General features: G+C 42.0%; 1 protein-coding gene across 22 annotated transcripts in view; it reads left to right on the top strand.

Annotated features, from left to right (window-relative positions):
- NCOR1 (nuclear receptor corepressor 1) overlaps positions 1 to 26,097 on the top strand; it is a 231,918-nt gene that overhangs the window by 190,757 nt on the left and 15,064 nt on the right. For 17 of the 22 annotated variants that reach the window (XM_036296348.1, XM_036296347.1, XM_036296344.1 and 14 more), the window contains 14 exons: positions 997 to 1,162; positions 3,341 to 3,481; positions 5,027 to 5,110; positions 5,523 to 5,779; positions 8,489 to 8,849; positions 11,354 to 11,581; positions 13,794 to 14,003; positions 14,469 to 14,618; positions 14,965 to 15,078; positions 16,730 to 16,895; positions 17,130 to 17,623; positions 20,065 to 20,193; positions 20,598 to 20,746; positions 20,899 to 21,122. In XM_036296348.1, the coding sequence (XP_036152241.1) occupies positions 997 to 1,162; positions 3,341 to 3,481; positions 5,027 to 5,110; positions 5,523 to 5,779; positions 8,489 to 8,849; positions 11,354 to 11,581; positions 13,794 to 14,003; positions 14,469 to 14,618; positions 14,965 to 15,078; positions 16,730 to 16,895; positions 17,130 to 17,623; positions 20,065 to 20,193; positions 20,598 to 20,746; positions 20,899 to 21,122 (2,873 nt within the window). Of the gene's footprint in view, positions 1 to 996; positions 1,163 to 3,340; positions 3,482 to 5,026; positions 5,111 to 5,522; positions 5,780 to 8,488; positions 8,850 to 11,353; positions 11,582 to 13,793; positions 14,004 to 14,468; positions 14,619 to 14,964; positions 15,079 to 16,729; positions 16,896 to 17,129; positions 17,624 to 19,069; positions 19,353 to 19,386; positions 19,739 to 20,064; positions 20,194 to 20,597; positions 20,747 to 20,898; positions 21,123 to 26,097 lie in introns of those variants that run through there. The other 5 variants (XM_036296355.1, XM_036296354.1, XM_036296353.1 and 2 more) reach the window with 4 other exon arrangements.

Genomic DNA, 26,097 nt, shown 5'->3' with positions numbered 1-26,097 from the left:
TATCCAAACTGTGGGTAGGAAGACAGAATGAACTATATCAAATGAGGCTAGGCTTTATCTGTTTATTTTTAAATCAGTCTGACATGGGCACTTTCAAAGTAGGTATGAAGAACTTCCAGATGTTTGCTACTGAGCTAACTTAATTGCTAAATGAGGAAATGTATTGGTCTCATTATTCTTCCTGCTGTAAGCATGTCATTTCAAATTGTGCTGTCTAGAATTTTGAGAACTCAAAATGTGTGAGTGAGCTTGGCCTGGCCCTTCCACTTCCATTTCATCCCAAGCAGTTCACTTGTGCCAAGTACTTTACATATTAGATTTCATGAATGATTTTCCTAGAAGGAAGGGTTTATTGTTCAAAGGAAAGGTAAAAAGAACCATGGTCATAGGCAACCCAAAAGATGATAGGACCTAAACTGAATCCATATCACAAAATGGAGCCATCTGAATTTTTCTTCCTTTTCTCTTACTGATGACTAGGGGTCTAACCCAGCAGAAGTTTGAGAATTGAAAGTTCTTTATTCCTCTTACCACATTATAAGAGAAAGTTGTGGTATTCTGAAAGTTACAACTTAATTTATCTTATTTTTATTATTTTTATTTTATTTTATTATTATTTTTATCTTATTTTTATTAGAAATTTTGAAGAAACTTAATAAATTTTGCATGATTTTAGGCCTTAACACAGTTTTTTTCTTTCTCCATTTAAGTGCCTTTATAAAGGTTTAACTTCACACTGTCGAAGAAAGCTGGTTCAACTCATATTTATCAACATTTTAAGAGGTTTTTTTGTGTCAGTGTTCAAGGATAAAGATATATAGTATTTTTTTATGTTTATAGAAACTTAATGTCTGATTTTCTGTCATGTGCTCGTTTTTTCTTCTTTGGAAATATGGGTTGGTTTGACTCTCGGTGTGGTAGATTAAATTTTAGGTATCTTGCATTTCTACTAAACTTGAGTGACTTTTCTGGTACTTGTGTTTGATTTGATGGCAGGGTACCCCAGCTCTGTCCCAGGCTGGCATACCAACTGAGGCTTTGGTGAAGGGGCCCATTTCTAGAATAACCGAAGAGAGCAGTCCTGAGAAAGGCAGAGAGGAAGCTGCATCCAAAGGCCATGTTATTTATGAAGGCAAAAGTGGACACATCTTATCTTATGATAGTAAGTATTATGTCTATACAATGAAGCCAATACTACAACATGTGACTAAAAACATGGCCTCTGATGCTCCACATACTTGCTTTAGGGAAGTCAGTTTCCCTTCCCTGAGCACAAGTTTCCTCTGTGTAAAAGGGGTTGGTAATAGTACCTTCTCATGAAATGTTTATGAAAAATTAACTGAGACAGTCAATGAAAAGTGATGAACAGTGAAAACCTCATAGTAAGTGTCACATAAGTGTAGCTAACATCAACTCTAATTTGTTGATTTAGCCTAGGAAAAGGCTCTTTGTTATCTTTAATAGAACCACACTTATTTTAAAGTGATTCCTATTTTATGAGTTAAGCATTAGGGAGTAGATGATAGTCTGATGATCCTGGAAGAATATTGAATTTAAATTCTCCTTAAATATAACTATTTTAATGTCTATAAGAAAATAATTCTTTAGATGTATTCTTAAGTTATATTTTCCCAGTGTTATGATTTTATAAGAATGACTAAGTTCTTTTTATAAAAGCCAGGTGATGAGCTAGATTTGAGTTCTCATTTGCAATTGTTTTTGTGACCTGAGTGGTCACTAGTCATGCTTTACCTTTCTCTTCAAATATAAAGAAATAAAGTATGTGAGCACACAGTGCCTGACACAAGGTATATGGTAACTTTCTTATTTCCTTCCTCCTTTGTTGCTTTAACATTCTGGCATATATTGGTTTACATTTTGTTTCTGGGGCAAGAAAATTAATGTACCTTGTCTAAGACAGAAATCTGAACGTGATCTTTGACTCCTCCGTTTGAAGCTTTCCACATCCAACCAACCAGTCACAAAGTTGTTTCTCTTCTCTTCCCTAAAGTCTCTGGAATCTGTCCATTTCATTTTATTCCCCACTGTTTCTGTCATCTGTCATCTGGATGGCTAAGTAGCTGCCTAACTGATCTCCCTGCCTTCAGTTTTAACCCATAGTCAGAACTGTACATCATGTCACTTCCTGCTGGACTCTCCATTGCCTTTAAGGTCATCATAAATCCCTTACCTTGGCTTAATCACCCTTCTATGATCTGCTTCCAGCTTATCTCTTCAGATTGTTCCCTTCTCACTTTTCCCCTTAGGCCCTTTGCAGTTACTCCCCCTGCACTCTTCTTCCCAACTTCACTCTATACATTGGCCATTAACTGAGTTTAAGTCCCCCCCTCCTTTTTTTTTTAAGAGAAAGAGAAAGAGGAAGGGAGTGGGAAGAGACAGAGACATTGATTTGTTGTTCTACTTATTTATGCATTCATTGGTTGCTTCTTGTATGTGCCCTGATTAGAAATCGAACCCCCAACCTTGGTGTATCTGGATGATACTCTAACCAACTGAGCTACCCAGCCAGGGCTGAATTTAAGTTCTTTTAATGTATCATACTCTGTCTTTCCCTCGGGATTTTGTGTTCATTGTTCCCTTGGCCTGTGCCACCTCTTTTGTTGTTGTTAATCCTCACCCAAGGATATTTTTCCCAATGATTTTATTTTATTTTATTAGAGAGAGCATGGAAGGAAGGGAGTGGGGGAAGGAGATAGAGATAGATAGAGAGAAACATCTGTGTGAGAGAGACACATCGATTGGTTGCCTCCCGCGTGCGCCCCGACTGGGCCTGGGATGGAACCTGCAACCCAGGTATGTTCCCTTGACCGGGAATGAAACCCAAGACGCTCTGTGTGCAGATTGACACTCCAACCACTGAACCACACCAGCCAGGGCTCTCCCTTTACTTTTGACTTAAGTAACTTTTGTCATTCAGTTCTCAGCTTAAACATTACTTTTTCTAGGCAATCTTACCTATACCTTTAAGTGTTAGGTTTCTTGCCAGCATTCTTATAGCACATTGTACTTCTCTTTCATAGTACTACTTATACTCTGTAGTAATTACCTAGTAACTTATCTGTATCTGCTACTATTAAGTAAGTTTCATGGACAAAGGGACTTAATTTGTTAACCTTATCTGTAAGCCTGAACTCAATAAATATATTTGAATGACCAAAAACATTTTTATAAATATCATTTGCACAGATGTATATTGTTGGTTAAGACTAGTTTTTATATTATTATTTTTATAAGATAGACTATGAAATTATAATAACTTTCTTACTGTACAATGGGCCTTGAGCTCTGTCTGAGCAATTCTTTTTCCTATATTTTGCAGATATTAAGAATGCCCGAGAAGGGACAAGGAGTCCAAGAACAGCTCATGAAATCAGTTTGAAAAGAAGCTATGAATCAGTGGAAGGAAATATAAAGCAAGGGTTGTCAATGAGGGAGTCTCCCGTGTCAGCACCATTAGAGGGTAAAATCTTATTTCCAGAACAGCATTTAGATACATTTAATTTGGTCTAGTAAATGTGCATTGTTGGGTTAGGTTGTATATTACTAATATGTATACTGTATAAAATAGATGCTGTATTAATATGAAATTAACTTCCTATTCATATTGACATATAAATCAGGTGCTACATGACAGTGGAGGGAAGTAAAAATTAAACATAATTGGTCACATTGTAGGTGACTATAAAAATTCTCATATAATTTGTAGATTTTTTTCTGTTTGAGATAAATGAATTTAAAAATGTAAAATTCATTAGAACTTTGTATTGCGAGGCAGATAAAGTGGTGTAATGGATAGAGCAAAGACATGTATTTGAATCCCAGCTTCCCCTTCTCTGAACCTCTTTTCTCTTCTGTCAATTAGGGGATTGTACCCTACCATTGTTAGAGACAGGCATCCATCCTGTGCTGATCTTATGATATGCATTCATTAAATGATAGTATGGTTTGGTTTTGTTTTAAATATATTTTTATTGAGTTCAGAGAAGAAGGGAGAGGGAGAGAGAGAAAGAAACATCAGTGATGGGAAAGAATCATTGATCGGCTGCCTCCTGCATGGTCCACACTGGGGATGGGGCCCACAACCAGGGCATGTGCCCTGACCAGGAATCAAACCGTGACCTCCTGATTCATAGGTTGATGCTCAACCACTGAGCAACCACGGCCGGGCTGGGTTTTTTTCTTAATGACTCACTTTCTTGAACTCTTAACCTACGTCAACTGTTTAATTTTACTCGGGATGAAATACTAAAAACAGGGTAAGGACCCCTCGACTTATCAGCAATACAAGGTGGGACAAAGTTGTATGTGAAATAGAATTTATTCTTGTATTATTTATTAATTATTGCATTATTTTCCATATGAACAACTGTAAACCTATTTTTGCCCCACCCTGTACACAAAGAACATGAAGCTTATTAAGAGCTTCTTTATAATGCTTTAATTTTGATTTGCATGTTTCATTTAATGTTTTATATACTTTCGAGTTATCTATTTTTCATGTTTTCTCTTTCTTACAGATATTTCAGAGTTAACATGATTTTCAGTCCCTTTGTATTTTCTCTCACCTTGATAAAGAAGCATTAGGATTTTAGATTTAGCTTTGAAAGTGTCTTTCTTTCCTTTTTGACCTCTAATAGATGTCTTTTGTGCCCATTTTCTATTAGGAAGAGATTTAAAAAGGAATAGTGGTACTTCCAACTTTTATTCCATGACATGCTTCTGAATAGCTCACAAATTTAAAATATCCCCCCTTTTTTTTCAATATAGTTGATATTCAATGTCATATTAGTTTCAGATGTGCTGCATAATGCTTAGACATTTATATAATCTACAAAGTTATCCCCCAGATAAGTCTAGTGCCCACCTGGCACCATACATAGTTTACAATGATACCCCTTTCTCCATAGAGCTTTTATCAAAAACATATACTCTAAGGACAGTATAAGTACATGTGGATTGACATACACATTGTGTTTAATACTTGAATTGCTTTCTTGTTTTGAAGGACTGATATGCCGAGCATTGCCCAGGGGGAGCCCTCATTCTGACCTCAAAGAAAGGACTGTGCTCTCTGGTTCCATAATGCAGGGTAAACATTTTGCTTGTTTGTTGTGGCTCCCTCACTGTCATACTAGTTTGACATTAATTTGCAGTATGTGAAACATGTTTTTCAGGATATTTTCCCCTTTGAAATATTAGATATTTAATCTTTTTTTTTAAATGTAGAGATATCTTGGTTATGTAATAACCATTCTGGTCTGTATTGTGATGAATGATGTATGAAATTTTGCAACCCTGAAAAATGACTGATGAATATTTAAAGATCTGTTATAAACAGAAAATTGATTAGAAACTGCAAGATGACAAGGCATTAATATTTTTTAATTGTAAAATTGTAACAATATTTACCATTTAAACAATTAAGTGTACAGTTCAGTGGCATTTTTATGCAACCATGGGCATTGTTTTAATAAGTATGTTTCTTGAATTCTTATTTGAAGGCACACCAAGAGCAACAACTGAAAGCTTTGAAGATGGCCTTAAATATCCCAAACAAATTAAAAGGGAGAGTCCTCCCATACGAGCATTTGAAGGTGCCATTACCAAAGGAAAACCATATGATGGCATTACCACCATCAAAGAAATGGGGCGTTCCATTCACGAGATTCCACGACAAGATATTTTAACTCAGGAAAGCCGGAAAACTCCAGAAGTGGTCCAAAGCACAAGGCCAATAATTGAGGGTTCCATCTCTCAGGTAACTGGATTGTGGTTCTTTTTGCCAATCATTCCACTTTAGACTGTAATATTTATGAAGCATTTAAAAAAGTTCAACTTAATAAGTAGTCCTTTTGAGGTCAGGTCTCTTGGAAGTAAGCGTGAAAGTTTTATGTATGTTTTATCATTAGTTTTTATGTTCATAGTGTGCTGTGTATAATGTGGGAAAGTATGTAACTCAGGATCCATGGGCTTTTGATCGAGACATGCACACAGACAATAAAGATTACTAAATGCTAAACACGAATTTGAAAGAATATGTGCACACCTATATTCATTGAACTATATTATATACAATAGCCAAGATGAAGCAACCCAAGTGCCCTTTAACAGATGGTGGCTCAGTTACTTGGAACATCCCGTTTTCCAAAAGGTGGTTGGTTGATTCGCGATCAGGGCACATACCTAGGTTTTAGTATGTTTTTCTTTCACATTGATCTTTCTCTTTCTCTTTCTCTTCCTTCCTCTTTAAAAATCAATAAAAACATTTCCTTGGATGAGAATTAAAAAGAAAAGTCATACATATATACAATGGAATATTTCTTAGCCATTAAAAAAATGAAATCTTATCATTTGCAACAGCATGGTTGGACCTAGAGGGTATTATGCTAAGTGAAATAAATCAGACCAATACCATATGATTTTACTTATATGTGGAATCTAAAAAATAAAATAAAGGAACAAACAAAACAGAACAAACTTACAGATACAGAGAAGAAACAGGGTTAATAGCTGGGGAGGGGATTTGGGGGACTGGGTGAAAAGTGAAGGGATTAAAAAGTACAAATTGGTAGTTACAAAATAGTCACAGGGATGTAAAGCATAGCATATGGAATATAGGCAGCAGTCCTATCTAATAAAAGAGAAACATGGTAATTAGCGTATGACCGCTAACCTTCCCATTGGCTAATCAGGGCGATATGCAAATTAACTGCCAGCCAAGATGGCAGCCGGCAGCCAGGCAGCTTGAAACTAACATGAGGCTTGCTTCAGTGACGGAGGAAACCAACATTCCCCGCCTGCCTTGCCAGCCTCTGAGCCTGCAGTTTGAAACATTGTAATAAATATAGAAGCTAAACAAAACCCCAGAAACCTGCTTTCAGCGAGCCGGGATCTCAGAGCTGGAGTTGATACAGTGTTTCGATTATAGAACTGAAACAAACCAGATACCTGCTTTCAGAGGCGTAAGAGCTGGAGCCTCAGAGCTAAAGCTGGCCCAGAATAAAAAAAAAGAAAAAAAGGAGCGTTTGGGAGCTTCCGTCACCCGCCAGCCTGAAAACAGCCCTCAGCCCCTCACCCAGACTGGCCAGGCACCCCAGTGGGGACCCCCACCCTGAAGGGTGTGTGACCAGCTGCAAACAGCCATCATCCCCTCACCCAGGCTGGCCAGGCACCCCAGTGGGGACCCCCACCCTGGTCCAGGACACCCTTCAGGGCAAACCAGCCAGCCCCACCCATGCACCAGGACTCTATCCTATATAGTAAAAGGGTAATATGCCTCCCAGCACCGGGATCAGCGGAGCCGCAAGGCCTCCTGGCACTGGGATCAGCGTGATGGGGTAGTGCCCAAACCCCCTGCTCGCCCTGCGGCTCTGTGTGTGACAGGGGGCGGGGCCACAACCTCCCTATCCGCCCTGCTCTGTTCATGACAGGGGAAGGCACCCTAACCCCCTGATCAGTCCTGCTCTGTGCCTGATAGGGGGGAGCTCCCCAACCCTCTGATCGCCCTGCGGCTCTGTGTGTGACAGGGTGCGGCGCCCCAACCCGCCCCCCGCACCCCCACGGGCCCTGCTCTGTGTGTGACAGGGTAGAGCCATAACCTCCCCATCGGCCCTGCCCTGAGTGTGACAGGGTGCGGTGCCCCAACCCCCTGATCCGCCCTGCCCTGAGTGTGACAGGGTGCGGTGCCCCAACCCCCTGATCAGCCCTGCTCTGTGCATGATAGGGGGTGCTCCCCAACCCCCTGATGGGCCCTGCTCTGTGCGTGACAGGGGGGAGCTCCCCAACCCCCTAATCGACCCTGCTCTGTGCATGACAGAGTACAGAGCCCCAACCCCCCTGATGGGCCCTGCTCTGTGAGTGACGGGGTGGCACCGCAACCTCCCCATCGACCCTGCCTTGAGTGTGACAGGGGGCGGTGCCCCAACCCCCCAATCAGCCCTACCCTGAGCGTGATTGAGGGTGGCATCGCAACCTCCCGATCCGCCCTGCTCTGTGCATGACAGTGGCGGCGCCCCAACTCCCCAATCGGCCCTGCTCTGAGCCCGACCAGGGGCTGCACCTAGGGATTGGGCCTGCCCTCTGCCACCCGGGAGCAGGCCTAAGCCAGCAGGTCGTTATCTCCTGAGGGGTCCCAGACTGTGAGAGGGCACAGGCCGGGCTGAGGGATCCCCTCTTCCCCCCAAGTGCACAAATTTTTGTGCACCGGGCCTCTAGTATTATAATAATTATGTATGGTGCCAGGTGGGTACTTGAAATATCAAGGGACCACTTTGTAAAGTATGTGGCTGTCTAATCATTATGCTGTACACCTGAAACTAATACAAAATATTAGTGAATATAAACTGCAATTGAAAAGAAAAAAGACTACTATAGCAAACTGTAATTTCCATGAGCCAAACATAGACCTTAGATGGGAAAATATTCAGGTGCTTTGGGCTACCTGTAATGTTTGTTTCTTTCCTTTTAGGGTACACCAATAAAGTTTGACAACAATTCAGGTCAATCTGCCATCAAACACAATGTCAAATCCTTAATCACAGGACCTAGCAAACTAACTCGTGGAATGCCTCCACTGGAAATTGTGCCAGAGAACATAAAAGTGATAGAACGGGGAAAATACGAGGATGTGAAAGCGGGCGAGCAAGTGCGTCCCCGGCATACATCCGTGGTAAGCTCTGGCACCTCAGTTCTTAGGTCAACACTTCATGAAGCTCCCAAAGCACAGATGAGTCCGGGGATTTATGACGACTCCAGTGCACGGCGGACACCTGTGAGTTATCAGAACACCATGTCCAGAGGCTCACCCATGATGAATAGAACTTCTGATGGTATGCTATTCTTGTGTCCTTGTCTGATCATTTTCATTGCGCTTTTTCACATATGGCTAGTAGTAAATGTGAAATTGTTAGCTTTACGTTGTCACAGGATCTTTAGATTGTGCTTGATGTTAGGGCTATGGAGGGCTACCAGATTAAAAGTAGACATAATTGTGGGTAAGATACCCAATATTTTAATCACGTGCAGAGTGTGATGGAGTCCAAAAATGCTGTAGAATAAGGATAGTCTGAAGAGTGTCCTCTCCACCCCCTCCAGCTAATCCTAATTTTTCTGGAAGTCAGTTTTGACAGTTGTTTCTTCAGCAGCAATCATTATGGTAGATGAAAGTTCAGGCTGGGAAGCAAGACTGTTCAGGCTTGAACTAAGGTTGTTCTTACTGCATGAACTTGGACAAGTTACTTTTTCTGTGCCTGTGTTTCCTCATCCATACAATGGTAACATAGTATTAAGATCTGCCTCACTGGATTGTTTTATAGATAAAATTAGATCGTATGTTTAAAGAATTTTAAAAGAATAGTGCTGGGCATGTTTGAAGGACTCAGTAAATGTGAACTATTGTTCTTGTTACTGGTGGGTACATTGATTTTTGTCAGGTGCTCCCTAAAACAATCTGACGCCTTCTTAAAAGTGTTTCCACTTATTTTAAATTGTATTGAAGTGCATATTAATTGAGGGCTCATGTGAGGGCTGAAGGTCCTGGGCTGGACACTGCGGGAGTTGTGAAGAAGTGTGTTTTAGGTGTTGGGAGAGGTGTGGTAGTAGCATGGAGGGAGGAGAGAGGGAAGTGCCTGCTTGAGTTGGGTGGTGAATCCAAAACCTTTTGGCTGTAGTTTTGAAGAAGAATTGCCTTGAGGAGGGAAAATGCACTTTATATTTGAGCAAGTTGAGACTTGGAAGGGAATGTAATGAACCAGAATATGTTTCTTGGTTGTGACCAGATTTGTTTGATCATGGTCAAGTTGATATTATCAAAGTAATAATTAGATGGTGCCGATGGTTGCATAACGTTGTGAGTATATTAGTGCCACTGAACTGCCCCTTTAAAATGGCTAAAACGATAAAATTTATTTTCTGTGTGTGTTTTTTGGGTATTCTGAGACCCAGTTTCCAACATGGTGTGTGTGTGTGGAGGGGGTCTCCACACCAGCAAGCAACTCTCAGACATCAGCAGGGTATCCAAGAATTCAACTCCGTTCCAACACTATGTACCCAGAGACAGCATCAGATTCCACAGGCTAAGGGTTCAGCCTACAAGACCCCTTCCCTCCTTCCTCCTTTCCCACCCACTTCTGCTTCTGATCAATTGGCTGCAGACTGGAGGTTCCAAGGACACCCTCCCAATCTCTAGTCCAGATTGTTACCTGTACTTTTGACTGACTGGCAGTAAATCAGAGGTTCCCACAGCCCCCTTCTTGGGTTCAGTTAATTTCTAAAACTCACAGAAGTCAGAGAAACATAGGCAAAGTATGTGATAAGGAGTGTGGCGCTTCCATGCCTCTCTCCCAGCACCTCCATTGCCCACCAACCTGGAAGCTTTCTGAAGGCAGTCCTTTAGCTTTTTTATGAACGCTTTATTCTGTAGGCACGATTGATTAAATCACTGGCCATTGACAATTGGATTTACCCTTCAGCCTCCCTTTAGGTCAGGGAGTAGGGCTGAAAGTTCCAACTCTCCAATCACATGAGTGGTTCTCCTGCCAGTCATCCCCTTCTCCTGGGTGCTTTGAAGTCACCACCTCATAACATAACAAGACACCTTTGTCCCTCTAATACTTAGGAAATTCGAAGGGTTTGGGAGCTATGAATTAGGAACTATGTATGAAGACCACATATATATTTCTTATAAATCACCTATCACAGTGTTTTGCTATGTTATTAAAACAGTTGAGGGTGATGGCCAATAAGTGTTTGCATATAAGCATTGATGGGATCCTCTAACCTCTCTGAATAACATTTCTACAAGAAGAGGCTAGAGTAGGGGTATGATGGAGGTTGGTGTGGTAATGAGAAAGTCTTTTGCAAGTACAGAGCAAAGAAAAATAGTACAGTGGTTCCAAAACCCCCAGTGGATGCCTGAGACCAAGGCTAGTACCTCTGTACTGTATACAGAGGTTTTCCCTAGACCAGTGGTCGGCAAACTGCAGATCGGCAAACCGCGGCTCGCGAGCACATGCGGCTCTTTGGCCCCTTGAGTGTGGCTCTTCCACAAAATACCGGCTCTTCCACAAAATACAGACTTCTGCGCATGGGCCACAAAGTTTCAATCGCACTGTACATGCTCACCCCCACATGGTATTTTGTAAACTGCAAACCTCAAAATCTTCTGCTAGTTCTTCACATTTACATATTCTGCGAGATTGAATGTTGCATGTGTAGTGGACAGGGAAGATCAAAATTATATGACTGTAGTCTGTATTTAATTGGTTGAGAAAGGGTTAAATATCATACTCAGCAAGTTTTTTTAAGAATTTGTGATATTGACTCTTTTTTCCAGTTACACTTTCTTCTAGCAAATCTATCAATCATGAAAGAAAATCGACACTGACCCCTACCCAGAGGGAAAGCATACCAGCGAAGTCTCCAGTGCCTGGGGTGGACCCCGTAGTGAGCCACAGTCCTTTTGATCCCCATCATCGAGGCAGCACCACAGGAGAGGTGTATAGGAGCCATCTTCCCGCACACCTGGATCCAGCCATGCCGTTTCACAGGGCTCTGGATCCTGGTAAGCACAGTGGTAGTGCTAATTTATGGAAAGAAATAATATACCTGTGTGACTTTTTAAACCTTCTGTTTATTAAAGTACAGTATGCAGACAGTTGCACATATCATTAGTTTACAGCTCTGAATTTTCACAAGCTGTACCACCCCCATGTTATCAGCATCTAAGTCAGGAAACAAAATATTACAGTACCCCTTAAAGAACTAAAAGTAATAGGTATATCAAAAGTCCTTTTATCTGATGGCATTTGTTTAAGCTGATTGAAAAAGTGGCTTAATGTGTATGAAGAATTATTTTTAAATGGCACAGGCATAGCTTAAACATTTTAATTTACAACATAGACATTCATTTACCAGTGTTCTAATCTGAGGCCAGGTCTACTAATGAAACCTGAAACCTTACCATTGTCTTTCTTATGTAAACACTTACATTTCCACGTTTGGTTTTTCAAGTGAGGTTAGAATTTAGTCATTCAAATCAATCTAAATCCAGAACGCTTCTAGATTTTTCCCCTGGTCTTTTAAAATTGTCTAGTCCATACTTGATTCACCTTCTGTATTGATTCTTCCCAAAATAGTTTCCAGGGAAACCACTCTTTTAATTTTTCTCTCATTTAAAGATTATTTCATTAAGTTACATAATTATAGTAGCAAGTATAGCTAGAAGGAACTTTTGAAAAGATCAGACTGACTGTGGGTGAATATAAATTTGGTAGGTGCGCAAGTGTCTAGGTTTTCTAGAGCCGTCTGCACTGGGCACGGTGATGCTGTGCCAGGAGCTGGGCAGCTGCTCTGCAAAGGGAAGGAGTCCCATGGGCACAGTCAGCAGGTTGGTGGAAAGTCTGTCCTGACCCACCTGCTGTGTGGGCTCCACCCTGCCCTCCCAGGCCCCACTCCCTCCTCCTCTTGCCTGCTCAGACTCAACTCTAATGTTTTTTTCTGCTCATACCTCTTCTTGCTTGTTACATCATTCAAGTTGAAATTGGGACACAGAACATTTGTGTTTTACCTTGGCCTTTAAGGAAGCAATCTTCATTACCAGTGTGCCAAGCTTTCTAAGAGTATGTGTAGAAAATATTTTATCGGAAAGCTGTATTACTGCCATCAAAGTGTTCACTGAGAATATTTCAGAGGAGTCCACTCCTAGTCCCTTAGGGACTGTCCAGAACTGAGATAGAAGTTCCCATGGAGTCCGTGGACAGACTTACCTGGCTATGGAATTCTAGATGAATGGGAAGCAAACATTCCAGAAAACCTGTCATATGTCATATGTTGTTCTAGGTAGAATATGAATATATATATATATATATATATATATATATATATATATATATATAGTAGTTTACTCAAGCTTTCAGAAAAAGTTGAATGTTTATACTTTTATTTAGTGTTTATTACAATCCTTTATTTTATTGCACTTTGATTTGCTTGTCATATTTTAGTTTTTGCTGGATTACAAATGTTTTGAGGATAGAGGTGTTAGTTCCTTTTTCTTTTTACCATACCTACCCCTTCCTAATATCTTGTGTCATTTTCTAGCCTAGGGTTGTCAAACTATGGCCTGGGGACAAAATTCTGATCCTGCCTGTTGGTATAAATAAAGCTTTATTAGCACATAGCCACATGCATTTGTTTCTGTTTGTGGCTCCAATGGCAGAGATCATAAGATTTTTGACACCTGCCCTTTATAGGAAAAGTTTGCTAATCTTTCCCTAAACACATGGACTAATTAAATGTTAATGGACTAGTCATTGTCACCCCCATAGAAGTAAAGTTACTGTTTGTCACAATGTGTTTTCACACACATCTCCATTTGATCATGTTGGACAATCAGTACTTTAAAAATAATTTTATTTTCAAACAGCTAGTAGAGACTTCAGGTGAAAATATAATAAAGGTACATGGCAAAGATTGAAACTACTTGGGAATTTTTTTAGCACCTTTTCTACTGGTAAAAGGTTCATAATCATATTTTGTCTAGTTTCTCTTTCCCCTTTTCCATTACATCTGACATTAGAATGTGTATATTAAATATTGCTGATATATATATATATCAAGGTCTAAAATGAATCCATCTTCCTCTCTTCAGCACCGTCCCATGCTAAATAAAAGATGATGCATGTGTGCATTAGCGCCATAGACTGTTGTTTCCTTACTCTTTTTTGTGAATGATGTTTAGACTAAATGAAATGCCTTTCTCTCATTCTCTCAATCAGCTGCTGCTGCTTACCTATTTCAGAGACAGCTTTCCCCCACACCAGGTTACCCAAGTCAGTACCAGCTTTATGCAATGGAGAACACGAGACAGACAATCCTAAACGACTACATCACCTCACAGCAGATGCAAGTGAACTTGCGCCCAGATGTGGCCAGAGGACTCTCCCCACGAGAGCAGCAGCTGGGTCTCCCGTACCCAGCAACAAGGGGTCTGTGTCTTCGCAGTTCAGATTTCATAGAACTTACTGTGTGTACCCATGGTGTCCTAGGTACTCAATAAAAAATTTGTTGAATAAACTATGCAAAAAAAAAAGAAAGAAAAGAAGGCATTACTTTTTTCTATAGCCTTTAGCCCTTGAAGGCAAAGTAATGTATTGAGACAGGGTATTTTGGTGAACACTGAAATAAGTAAACCAAGTCATTGTGCTATATATTGAAGTCATTGTTTTACTAGTTTTCTGTCTCATAAGTCCATGTGGGGCAGAGTATTTCATATCCTTCTCTAGATTCAAAGAAAGTCTTACAAAGTGATGAAGTTCTTAAACATCTTTATTTGTACTAAACACAGTGTATCATTGGGTTATAGAGATAAACAACAACAACAACGCCATGTGTAGTTCTGTATCTTTAGAATAATACTTAAGATTATTTTATTGTATTTGTCTTTTGAGCAGGAATCATTGATCTGACCAATATGCCTCCAGCAATTTTAGTGCCTCACCCAGGGGGAACAAGTACTCCTCCCATGGACAGAATCACTTATATTCCTGGTACACAGATTACGTTCCCTCCCAGGCCATACAACTCTGCTTCTATGTCTCCAGGTAAGAGTCCACACACTCACACACCGCTCTGATATGACCATGCGCTCCAGGATTAACAGCATAGCCTTTGGAGGTATTTGGGGCACTTTCCCCCCATATGGTCTGTGTTTTTCATTTAATATTTAGTAACAGTTGCTATTGCTACCTGCCTGTCACTAGGTACTCTAGAAATATCCTAAAGTAACTTGTGTTAGGCTCCATTTATTGTCTAAGAATAATAAAATGAACTTCCTACATTTTAAATATGAAACATTTTGAAAAAATTTCAGTTAAGAATTTTGAAATTGAATTGTACCTGATAGGTTAATATTTTTGTCTTTAAGTTGCAGATTTATGTGTTTTACAGGACACTCAACACACCTTGCAGCCGCTGCAAGTGCTGAAAGAGAGCGTGAAAGGGAGCGGGAGAAGGAGCGGGAACGGGTCGCCGCAGCTTCCTCCGACCTCTACCTTCGGCCCAGTGAGTGGGGTGGCTCTGTCATTCTGTGGACACCCGTTTGTAATCTGCGACGGGGCATTGTGTCTGACATTGTGGGGATGCTAAGGTTCTGACAAACAAGAATTACAAGAGAGAAAGTAATTACATACCTTACGGGAAGTGTACAGTTAACAATGCTATAGAAGTTGAAATGGTGCCGAGATACATTTTAAACGGGAAAATGAAGTTTTCATGATGAAGGTGTTTTGATTTGGCTCCTGGTGGCTACAGTTGGCCCTGAAGATACTGGCTGGGGAGCTCCTTGGAGCTGGAAGCAGCCCAAGTGAAAGGTTCATAGATATGAAGACATATATGTATAGGAAGCCAAGTACAAGTGATATATAACCTCAGCAGGAACTATATTTTAAAAGTATCTGTGGTCCCACTGATGGATAACATGCAGATTTAACACAATAAAATACCATTTTTGTTCTCCATAGTTCATAGGTTGATAATGTCCTGTGTTGCAGTGTCTGAAGAAACACTGGTTCTCATACATTATAAGTGGCAGTGCAGATGGGGAGAGCCTTTTCAGAGATATAAACATTTAAATAGCAATTCCACTCCTGGGAATATAACCTATAGAAACAATCACATGAGCTGATGTGTGGTCAGAAGGGATAAAATTGCCAAAAAAAAAACTGCCCTAGGTGCTACCTGCTATGAGAACGGGTGTATACTGAGACTGCTAGCTATTCTGAGGACAAAGAGTAAGAAGGTCAGAGTGAGGGCTTAGAACAAGAGGTGGAAGAAAAGAAAGTGATTAGAGCAGCAATTTGAGGGCTTCTGAGTAAAATAGTTTTGACCAGTCAAGAGCTAAGGTTAGGTGAACAAAAAAAGTCTCAAATATTGAAGAAGTGTAGTTTGTGGAGCTGCGCTTTTGGGAAGGTCAGTGTAGATGATTTCATGTCAAAAGAGGGCTTGCTGCTCTATCCAGTGGCTCATTTTGTTGGAACATCGCCCTTTACACGAAAAGGTTGTGGGTTTGATCCCCAGTCAGGGCGTATACGATAAAACAACTTATCGATGTTTCTCACATCGATGTGTCTCTCTCCCCCTCTCTCTCTTTAAAAAAGCAGTAAAAACATATCCTCAGGTGAGGATTAAAAAATAAAAAGAGGGTTTGTGAGAGAAACAGGTACTTGTGGAGGGCAGGAAAGGAGTGGGGCAGGAAGAGCTGGGTGAGTGAAACTGCCTGACACCCGGGGAGCGGCAGTATGTTACGTTCATTATGATCCTTAGAAAGCTGCACCGGATTTGATTTTGGAAATGATAAACACACCAGAGTTTGAGGAAAAGGCTGAAAAACGAATGTACCTGATCTGTACTTCACTATCAGTGTTATTTTTGTTTCTCTCTGGAATCAAGGTAGAAACTTGTCACAAATGGCAAGGACAAATGATAGCTGGTGCCTTTGTTTCACGTTACTAGTGTGGTTTTCTTGCATCTTTATTAAGAAACTCTTATAGAACAAGTTTCTACAAAGGCCAGAAGGTGGGATATCAATTTCTTATCTCATGTTCCTTTTACCTATTTTAGGAATATTATGAAATGAACAGTCCCTAAATGTTGCTGTCTCTAGCTTCTTCCTTATGACTTGCCTTTTTTTGTTGTTTTTTTCTGCCCCCTGAAGGCTCAGAACAGCCTGGCCGACCCGGCAGTCATGGATATGTTCGCTCCCCGTCCCCTTCAGTACGAGCTCAGGAGACCATATTGCAGCAGAGACCCAGTGTTTTCCAGGGAACCAATGGAACCAGTGTAATTACACCTTTGGATCCAAGTGCTCAGCTACGAATCATGTAAGTTTTGTATGGTTTTGTTTTTTTCATAAAAAAACAAAAAACACCACTTGCTTGCATACACACTTTTTAGTATGTGATTGCAGTAATTTTAGTACTGATTTACTACCCACTAAACATTTGTTGTTGTTGTTGCAGTTTGTCCTTCCATCTCCCCACTGCACACACACACACACCCCACCCCCCCAAGTACAGAGCCTCCCCCTTCACAGCTGTGTTTGGTTTTATTTACAGGCCACTGCCTGCGGGTGGCCCTTCGCTAAGCCAAGGCCTGCCCACCTCCCGCTACAACACTGCTGCAGATGCCCTGGCTGCTCTTGTGGATGCTGCAGCTTCTGCCCCCCAGATGGATGTTTCCAAAACAAAAGAGAGTAAGCATGAAGCTGCCAGGTTAGAAGAAAATTTGAGAAGCAGGTCAGCAGCAGTTAGTGAACAGCAGCAGCTAGAGCAGAAAACCCTGGAGGTGGAGAAGAGACCTGTTCAGTGTCTGTACACTTCTTCAGCCTTTCCAAGTGGCAAGCCCCAGCCTCACTCTTCAGTAGTTTATTCTGAGGCTGGGAAAGATAAAGGGCCTCCTCCAAAATCCAGATATGAGGAAGAGCTAAGGACCCGAGGGAAGACTACCATTACTGCAGCTAACTTCATAGACGTGATCATCACCCGGCAAATTGCCTCGGACAAGGATGCGAGGGAACGTGGCTCTCAAAGCTCAGACTCTTCTAGTAGCTGTATGTATCTCCATCTGAGTTTCGCAATGTGATATCTGAGTAAAGATTACTTTATTCCTTAGGCAACGCAGAACAATATGGCATAAAGAAAATCCTGACCTTGATAGTAAATGTAATAGAAAGGTTTTGTGGGTTAGTAGTGCAATGATGTCTCTTCTGCTGTTTTTATGGTTACTTAAATGTCAGCATTTCTTATGGATACCTTTCAAGTTATCTTGCATGAAAAAATTGTGCTCTTTATTAAGGTTGGAAAGTAGATAGGCCGAGGGCAGAGCTTACTGACATTTTCAGACATCTGAACGGTGATAGATGTGTCATTCAGCTCTGTGCTGCTGAGGCGTAATTCCTCAAGCAGCGCTTTCTGGGATATGGCTCAGTATTTAGGCTGATACCCCAAAGCCTCTTAAAAGGGAGGTCGCCTTAGTGTTGGTCTTTGGTAGGCTGCAAGTGGATTTTGATGAAGTCTGGTCACTTTGATGTCTACTTTGTAGGTCTGTAAGAATTCACAAATCTACAGTAAAATGCTGGATAAGTTACTTTAAATTTATTTTTAACTATTGCCTAAATTCTTTATAAAATTCCCGAAGGAACAAACAGGTATTTACACAAACATCTGCAAATATTTGAAGTAATTTAACCATATATAGCCATCTCTCTGTTGTTTTCATTAATGAAATTGAGTAGATTTGGAGGTAATGGGAAAAATAGGATTTCTGGTGCATCAGTATGCAGCGTGCAGTTATTTTTACCTCCATGCCTGATTTTGATTTGTTTGGGTAAATATCTCCTCCATTCCTGCAGTTTTTGGAGAGATGGGGGCAGTTTGGTGGTTGTGTAGACAGAGACTTCCTTTGGCCTGGGGTTAGGGAAACTCACACAGTAGTATTGTACGTGCTGAGGAAGCTCTGCAGTTCCACGAATAGGCCCTTTGGAGGGAAGTCCCCGCACACGTGGTGACCACCTGTGGCTTTTTGAATGCCACCACACACAGTTCTCTAATCACGGGGAACTTCTTTTCAGTTTACGCACAAACCAAACCTCGCTCTGGGAGTTTGACTTTCAAAAGGTCTGAAAATAGAAAGTCTGGCTTCTTTTCTGAGTGTTTGTGTTTCCAAGTGTGGTGTTTTTTGCTTTGCTTTGTTTTGTTTTTTTTCTAATTAGGTAAATTACTTTCATGAAGCCCACTAGCTATTGTTATTCAGTGTGGCTTTCAGTTTTTCTGTCAGAGCCTCCCCTCTTCAGGTGAAGCACACCCTTCACCCACCTTTCAGGCTTTCAGAGCAAAGTGGACACAGTTGCATTAGGTTTCTGTTGACTAGCTTGATGTGGTAAGCAGAGTTAGGATGTGGGCTCATAAACCGTGTGATATGTACCAGTGTGTAAAAAAGTCGCAAGTATAGTGATTTATTTTTGTTCCCCAAAGATAATTTTCATCCCAATTACCAGGTTCCTGTTCTCCTGAGCATCCTGGCACTTAGGCAACTGTAACTCCCATGGCCTGGCAAGGGTCGGAGGAAAAGGCTGTGCTGCAGATGAGCACAGGAGGAGCAGGCGGGGGCCTGGGAGGAGCATTCATTCCCATCTGCGTACAGTGTCCAGGGCCCATTGACTGGTCACACTTGCTGATCATTCCAGGATCATACATCCTTTGGGCCTCTGGCAGTTTTCTCAGGCTCCTTGGTACAGTATGCAGATGCCAAGAGCACTCAGAAGTCAGAAGGTTCCCGAGTAGAAGGTCACATCTGCCTCTCCCCCATTCTCAGCTCTGAGGCCATGGCAGGACTCGACAAGCTGCCTGGACCGCTACTGCATAGATGAGGAGCCACATCGCAGGGACCCTTCTCCGGTGCAGACATGCTCGCTCTCTGCCAAGGGAGTGATTGGCCTCCCTTCACACATCCCCTGCCATTTCTGTTCATCTTCACAGTGTGACATGGTGCAATAAAATTGGAGTAATTTTTGTCAACAATACTACAGTCATTTGAGAAAATAAGTATATCATGTTACTTAATCTGTAGCTTTAAAATCATGGTAATGAAGCAGCTTTGTAGCCTCAGAGTTTTTCTACCAGCTGAGCTGACTGCCCCATAGAATTAAAGTTTTGGAAACAGTGAACTATTGAGATCTACTCTCTCATTTGTTAAATTTGTTCTAATCAGTGTTTGTTTCTGGTGATTTTCTTTTCCAGCTCCTAGGAGAATGTCACAAATCTGTTATTTATTCTGCCTCACCTAATGGTCTTAGAGCCCAAAATTCCTACCAAGATTAGGAACACCGAGAAAGCAATTATGGTCCATTGAGCTCATTATTTTTTATCATTAATCTGGGTGAACATTTCTGAGAATGAAAAATGAAAATATGCAAATAGATTTGAAGAACTTGGACTTCTGAAACTTTTCATAGGGTTAGTCTTAAAATAAGATTCTTTTTTTCTCTTGAAGTATCTTCTCACCGGTATGAAACACCTGGCGATGCTATTGAGGTGATAAGCCCTGCCAGCTCCCCTGCACCACCTCCAGAGAAACCACAGGCCTATCAGCCAGAGGTTGTGAAGGCAAATCAAGCAGAAAGTATGTCTTTTTTAGCCACCAGTTTATGTTTTCATATTTGCATTTATCATTTGCTTCTAGTTGTCTGTCCAGAGCATAAGAAAAAATTTGTTTTATTGGTTTTGTTTTAGAGTAATCTACATTAATGAAAAACTATTTTAAGCTATTATTTGATAATTCATTTGCTTTTTATATTTTAATGATACAGTAAATAGTTGGTATTAATTTTGTTTTGCTCACTTACGATTTCAATTTTTATTTTATATTAGTCCTCTAGATTCTTTATTTATTCAGTAAATAAATATTTTTCTTCAAAATTAAGATATGAATTTTGTTTAGAGATATGTACTACATCCCTTTAAGTGTTCCTCTGAGTTTTGTTTGATCTTTGATAAGGTGTAAGACATCTGTCTTTCCTCTATCAGCTGAAGCCAGACAGTACGAAGGACCATTACATCACTATCGACCCCAGCAGGAGTCACCATCTCCGCAGCAGCAGCTGCCCCCCACTTCACAGGCTGAGGGGCAAGTGCCCAGGACCCACAGACTCATCACACTTGCTGATCACATCTGTGTACGTTTTTTATTATTATTAATTTTCCTTATTTTTATCATAAAGAAGGCACATCTCACATAGAATCACAGTAATAATGTCTAGGTTTTTCAATGCTGCATTTTTTCCCCAAGTACTCAGTGAATTTAATTAATTTTTTTTCTTATTCACAGCAAATTATCACACAAGATTTTGCTAGAAATCAAGTTTCCTCCCAGCCTCCCCAGCAGCCTTCCACTTCAACATTCCAAAATTCACCATCTGCTTTGGTGTCTACACCTGTGAGGACTAAAACATCAAATCATTACAGCCCAGAATCCCAGTCTCAGTCTGTCCACCACCAAAGACCAGGTTCAAGGGTCTCTCCAGAAAATCTTGTGGACAAATCCAGGGGAAGGTATGGTCTTTATTTCACAACATATGGAAATTTCCCAACAGTAAGACTACTGTAATATAAGATAGGGCATTCATTTCTTACACCTGATGTTTATTTACCTTCATTTCTTAGAAATGAGGGTTTTTTTCTCTTTTACTCTTGGAATGTCCACTGATTGGGCAGTTGATACTATATATTTTTAATGTGTATTCAGAAGTCGATTGCTACATTCTGTTTATGGGTTTGCAAAGGTAGTTATGAAGAATGTGAAGTTTGGTAGTAATGTAGGGATACTTGGGATCATTTTTCTCTCTCAGTGGTTTCTATTGAGTTAGCAGCAACAGATGTTTAGGAAGCTGACATTAAATACTGAAAATGAGGCCATTAGAGCTAACACATTTGATATGGCAGGGCCATCTCATAAAGAGCACATTTTTTTACCCAATGTTGTTAGTACATGCAGACCCAGAGGAAGGTCCTGGGACTGAAAATCTACCTCTGTAAGCAGGGGGCAGGAAAAGACCAAAGAAAGAGGCTGACCATTCCAGTTTGGTAATTAGTAGAGTTTATTAAGGGAAACTTGCGTACAAAGCATGTGCTGGGTGTCTGCAAGATGAAATGGATTCTTGTACTGCTTGGCAAGTGCCAGAGAATTACATAGGGTGAAGTGGGGGATAGTCACATGAGTGCTATGGGACAGCACATGCTCGACCAGGTCAGGACAATGGCTTGTTCCAGGTCCGAGCATGTTGTAGGAGGCAAGGAGGGGTACTGGTTTATACCAGAGCAAACACTGATTATGAGCAGACAGTTTCCAATGGAGGTTTGAGAGAAGCAATCTCTCCTCCCCACCCCCCAACTCCCCTCATCTTGGTTCCAGCTCACAGGTCAGGCAGCAGGCCATGCCTTAGGACAGCCTCTCCTTCACACTCCACTCCTCGAAGCTGGATCTTATAATCTCAGGCATCCCTCTTCCACGATGTACCCTAAGTGGTCAACAAAGGTTGTAACATGGAAGTAGCTTGCTTGGTTGCCAATTTGGACACATTGGAGACATAGCCTACAGCCACAATATAGCCACATACAAGAAAAAAGGCAAATTAAAAGAAATACTTCAAGTGTTAGTAACAGTTTTTTCTACCATGCCCCCCAAGATTCAAGCCAATGTGTTAATAGTCTCCTCAGCTTGTGGGTAGGTCATTAAAGCGTTCACTTGGTTTTTTTATGTGGGTACTAGTAAAGAGGAGAATTTGGCAGACTCATCTGGTATTAAAAATAAAATGCTGTAACTCCATGCCACAGGAATAGCAGAAGTGTAAGGTCAGAAAGACAAATATTTAGTAGGGACTTGAGTTGGGAGGTCGTCTTCTGTAAGCATTATACTTTTAGCCTGAACTTAGATGTTAATGTGCCCCAGCCTTGGGAACTTGGCCAGGCTCTATAAACTCTACATGTTGGCCAGGGGAGGTGGTGCTATCTGTCATGGGGAGGTGCTCTCTGATGTAAAGAGGTGAATAGGGGGGATATACCAGACCAGGGCCTCTATTTTCTCCCGTTTTAATGGTACATGGCTCAGTCCATATCTAGTGTGTCTCCACAGGTTCTGATTGCATTAGAATAACAGGATCCTGCCCGAGGTTGAGGGGTTCTCCCCACCAGTGGGTGTGAAGGAACTGATCTATCTGGGTGGGACGTCCCACTGCAAATTCCAGTAAGTGGTCCTCTTCCCAGGGACAGTAGGGCTCAGTGTCCTTAGTATCATAGCTGTTGATCCATTTCAAGCATCAGGACTATTGCTACATCCTTTGTTTTTCATGCGTTTACTGTATTAGGTGTTTCAGCGTGAGTTCTTAATCTGGCATGTGGGGCAATAGGCCCCACGGTTGAGCATTTAAATGTGTTAACTCCTGGGAAGGTCCTTATCTTTGCCCATCCAGCCAAAGTAGGTTTTGTAATCACTAACTATCTGTTGTTTAAGGATACCATTTGTTTCATTCCACCTGCCTGGCTGCCTCTGGTTTTATGGGAGGTGTACTTTCCATTTAATATTTTGTTCTTGTACCCATTCCTGTACATCATGGCCTTTGAAATCTAACCCTATGTATTCGATGGGAGTGCCCGTACATAGTGCTTAACTTTTCTAGTCCCTTTACAGTGGCACTTGATTAGCTCGCTCACATGAGAGGGCCTGAGTCAAACCAGTCAGTGTGGACACACATCAGAGCATATTTGGAGCCCTCACTCAAGCGGGGAGGGCCTGTAGTCAGTGTGCCAGTCCCTTATCCATTGAGGGCTTTAGTGGATGGCCCTAGATTCTTGTGGTTGTTGTCCAGGGTGTTGTTGGAAAAAAACAGGGTAGGACACAACTGCATCAACCAGATCACTGTATTTTCTTGTTAATCCCCACCTGCGGATATTTTTTCCGTTGCTTTTCAGAGAGAGTAGAAGGGAAGGGGAGGGTTAAAGAGAGCGGGGGAGAGAGCGAAAGAGGGAGAAACATCGATGCATCGACTGGTTTGCTCTCGCATGCACCCCAGTCGGAGGTGGGGAGAGAACCTGCAAGCCAGGTACATGCCCTTGACCAAAAATTGAACTTGAGACCCTTCAGTGTGTGGACTGATGCTCTGAATACTGAGCATCACCAGCCAGGGCCAGATACTATATTTTAAACGCAGCCTTGCCTCCTTAAATATGTGCCATGCTATTGAGTCACTGTAGTGCCCACTCCTCTGGTGTAACCAGTCCGCCATGTCAGCTGACAGGTCAGTTGCTAAAGTGCATATTTTTGCCAAGACTTGTGCTTCCTGGTTACCTGGGGGTGGAGATACCCTATGGGCAGGGACATGGAATACCAGTACAATGAGGTCTGCCTCGCGCTCTTGTAGGAGAGCCCAAATGTTTTTCCACATCTCTTGCCCCCCATAAAGGTTTATTTATAATCATCCACCCCTCCTTTTCCCATTGTCAGAGCCATAGATTCAGTCATTTTAAAACAGCTCAACTGTCAGTGCATAGGATTAGTGGCCAGGGCTCATGTGTGATCACTAACCAGGCAGCTTAAAGAGGTGAATAACATGGAGGGACCACTTGGCTACTGTGGTTCGTTCCTGTTCCTATCCAGATAGTGTCAGTGGATGGTTGGATAACAACTGCCCTCCAAGTGGGTAGATTACCCTGGCTCAAGCATTTGGTGTACCAGGCGCCAGCTCAGATGTCCCCTGTTCCTGTTTGACAGGTTACAGGGCCAACATGGAAATGGGAGCAGGGCCTTTGGCGGGTCTGTATATTCAGTGGGCCTAATAGTGGTTGCATCTCTAAAGACAGGGAGCCATTGGACATTGGACTCTGCTGTGGGTCGTCACGCCATTTACTCAGTGCAGGAGTCTGGGCAAAGGCATTGCACTAAGTGGGGTATGAATGTTTACCAGTATCCCAGTACCTCTCACGGTTTTTGGTGTGGGGTAGGTTTGTACTTTATCTATGATGGCCTCAGGGATGGTGTGGATCTTACCCAACCATATAACTCCCAAGAACTCTAGAGCAGTGCCTGCACTTTGAATTTTCTGTGGATTCACTGCCCATCATTCATCTCTGTTGCAGGTGATCCAGTAAAGCACACAGGATTTTCTGCAGCATTGGCAAATCTTGACAGATTAACATTTATGTCATCAATGTCACAGGCCCATTTCACTGGGGTTGGGAAAGAAAGCAGTGACAAACCATGGTCACCAATCCATTGAATATGGTGGAGCTATGTAGAGAGCCTGGAGGAAGCACTGGGACAGTCCATATTGACCCTCCCAGGAAAGGCAAATTGATCTTGGGACCCAGCAGCCAGGGGCATGCTAAAAAAGACATTGGCCAGCCCTCGCCAGTTTGGCTCATTGGCAAGCAGACCAAAGGGTCCCAGATTCGATTCTGGTCAAGGGCACTTACCTTGGTTGCAGGCTCCTCCCCAGCCTGGGCCCTGGTCGGGGCTCGTGCAGGAGGCAACCAATCGATGTGTTTCTCTCACATCGATATTTCTCTCTGTCCTTCCCTCTCTCTTCCACTCTCCCTAAAAATCAATGGGAAAATATCCTCGGGCAAGGATTGAGAACAACAACAACAAAAGACATTGGTGAGGTCCAGTATAGCCTGTGTTTCTAGAACCCTAGCCAAATTATGTAATATAGTGGCACTATTAGGCACAGCCACATGAATAGGGGACACTACCTTATTTAGCACTCCATAATCTGTCCATTCTTTAAGAGCCATCAGGCTTTTTACTGGCCACACTGGTCTGTTAAAGGGACCAGTAAACTAACTGGCTCCCAGTTGGCATTGCCTCTTGGTACTGATTTACTTGTACTTAAAGGCGAATTCCCTGACAGAGGTTTGTAAAGTCTGGCTTTGCAAGATGTTAATGCCCAGTATGTTTTTGGGATTGGGGAGATGAAGACCTCATATTCCTGGTGGTGGGAGCACCCAATTTGCAGAACAAGGGGACTTGCTGACCATTACAGTGTGGCCTCCATAGCTGCCTCTAGCACTGGGGAGCCAGACAGTTTCTGAAGATAACCATATATTAGGGTAGCAGTCGCCAACCGGTGGTCCGCAGACCACTGGTGGTCCGCGACGTCTGAAAGGTTGGCGACTGCTATATTAGGGCACATTCAGTGTGTCCACTGAAGCAATTACCCTCTTTATTTCTGGAGGACCAGTGGATGGTGAGTTCCACATGAGGCCTTTGATTGCCCCTATGACCCTCACCTGAGGACGATCTTGGCCCTCATCCTATGTGAGGTGGGGACAGCACCCAGCATAGGATGAAATTCCAGAGGGCTTCCCTGAATCTGTTGATGTGTCCGCTGGGAGAGCCGAGGGTATCAGGTGGAACTTGTTCTGGTTTTAAAGTTTTCCATCCTGCTAGTACTACATTAGGCCAACGATGGTCTTTTATTTCGAAATGTCTATGTCAGCCGTGGGCAAACTACGGCCCGCAGGCCGGCTCCGG

This window comes from Myotis myotis, unplaced genomic scaffold (genome assembly GCF_014108235.1).
Source record: "Myotis myotis isolate mMyoMyo1 unplaced genomic scaffold, mMyoMyo1.p scaffold_m19_p_29, whole genome shotgun sequence".
Classification (NCBI taxonomy): domain Eukaryota; kingdom Metazoa; phylum Chordata; class Mammalia; order Chiroptera; family Vespertilionidae; genus Myotis; species Myotis myotis.
The sequence above is the reverse complement of the archived record's forward strand: the minus strand, read 5'-3'. Positions and strand labels throughout refer to the sequence as shown.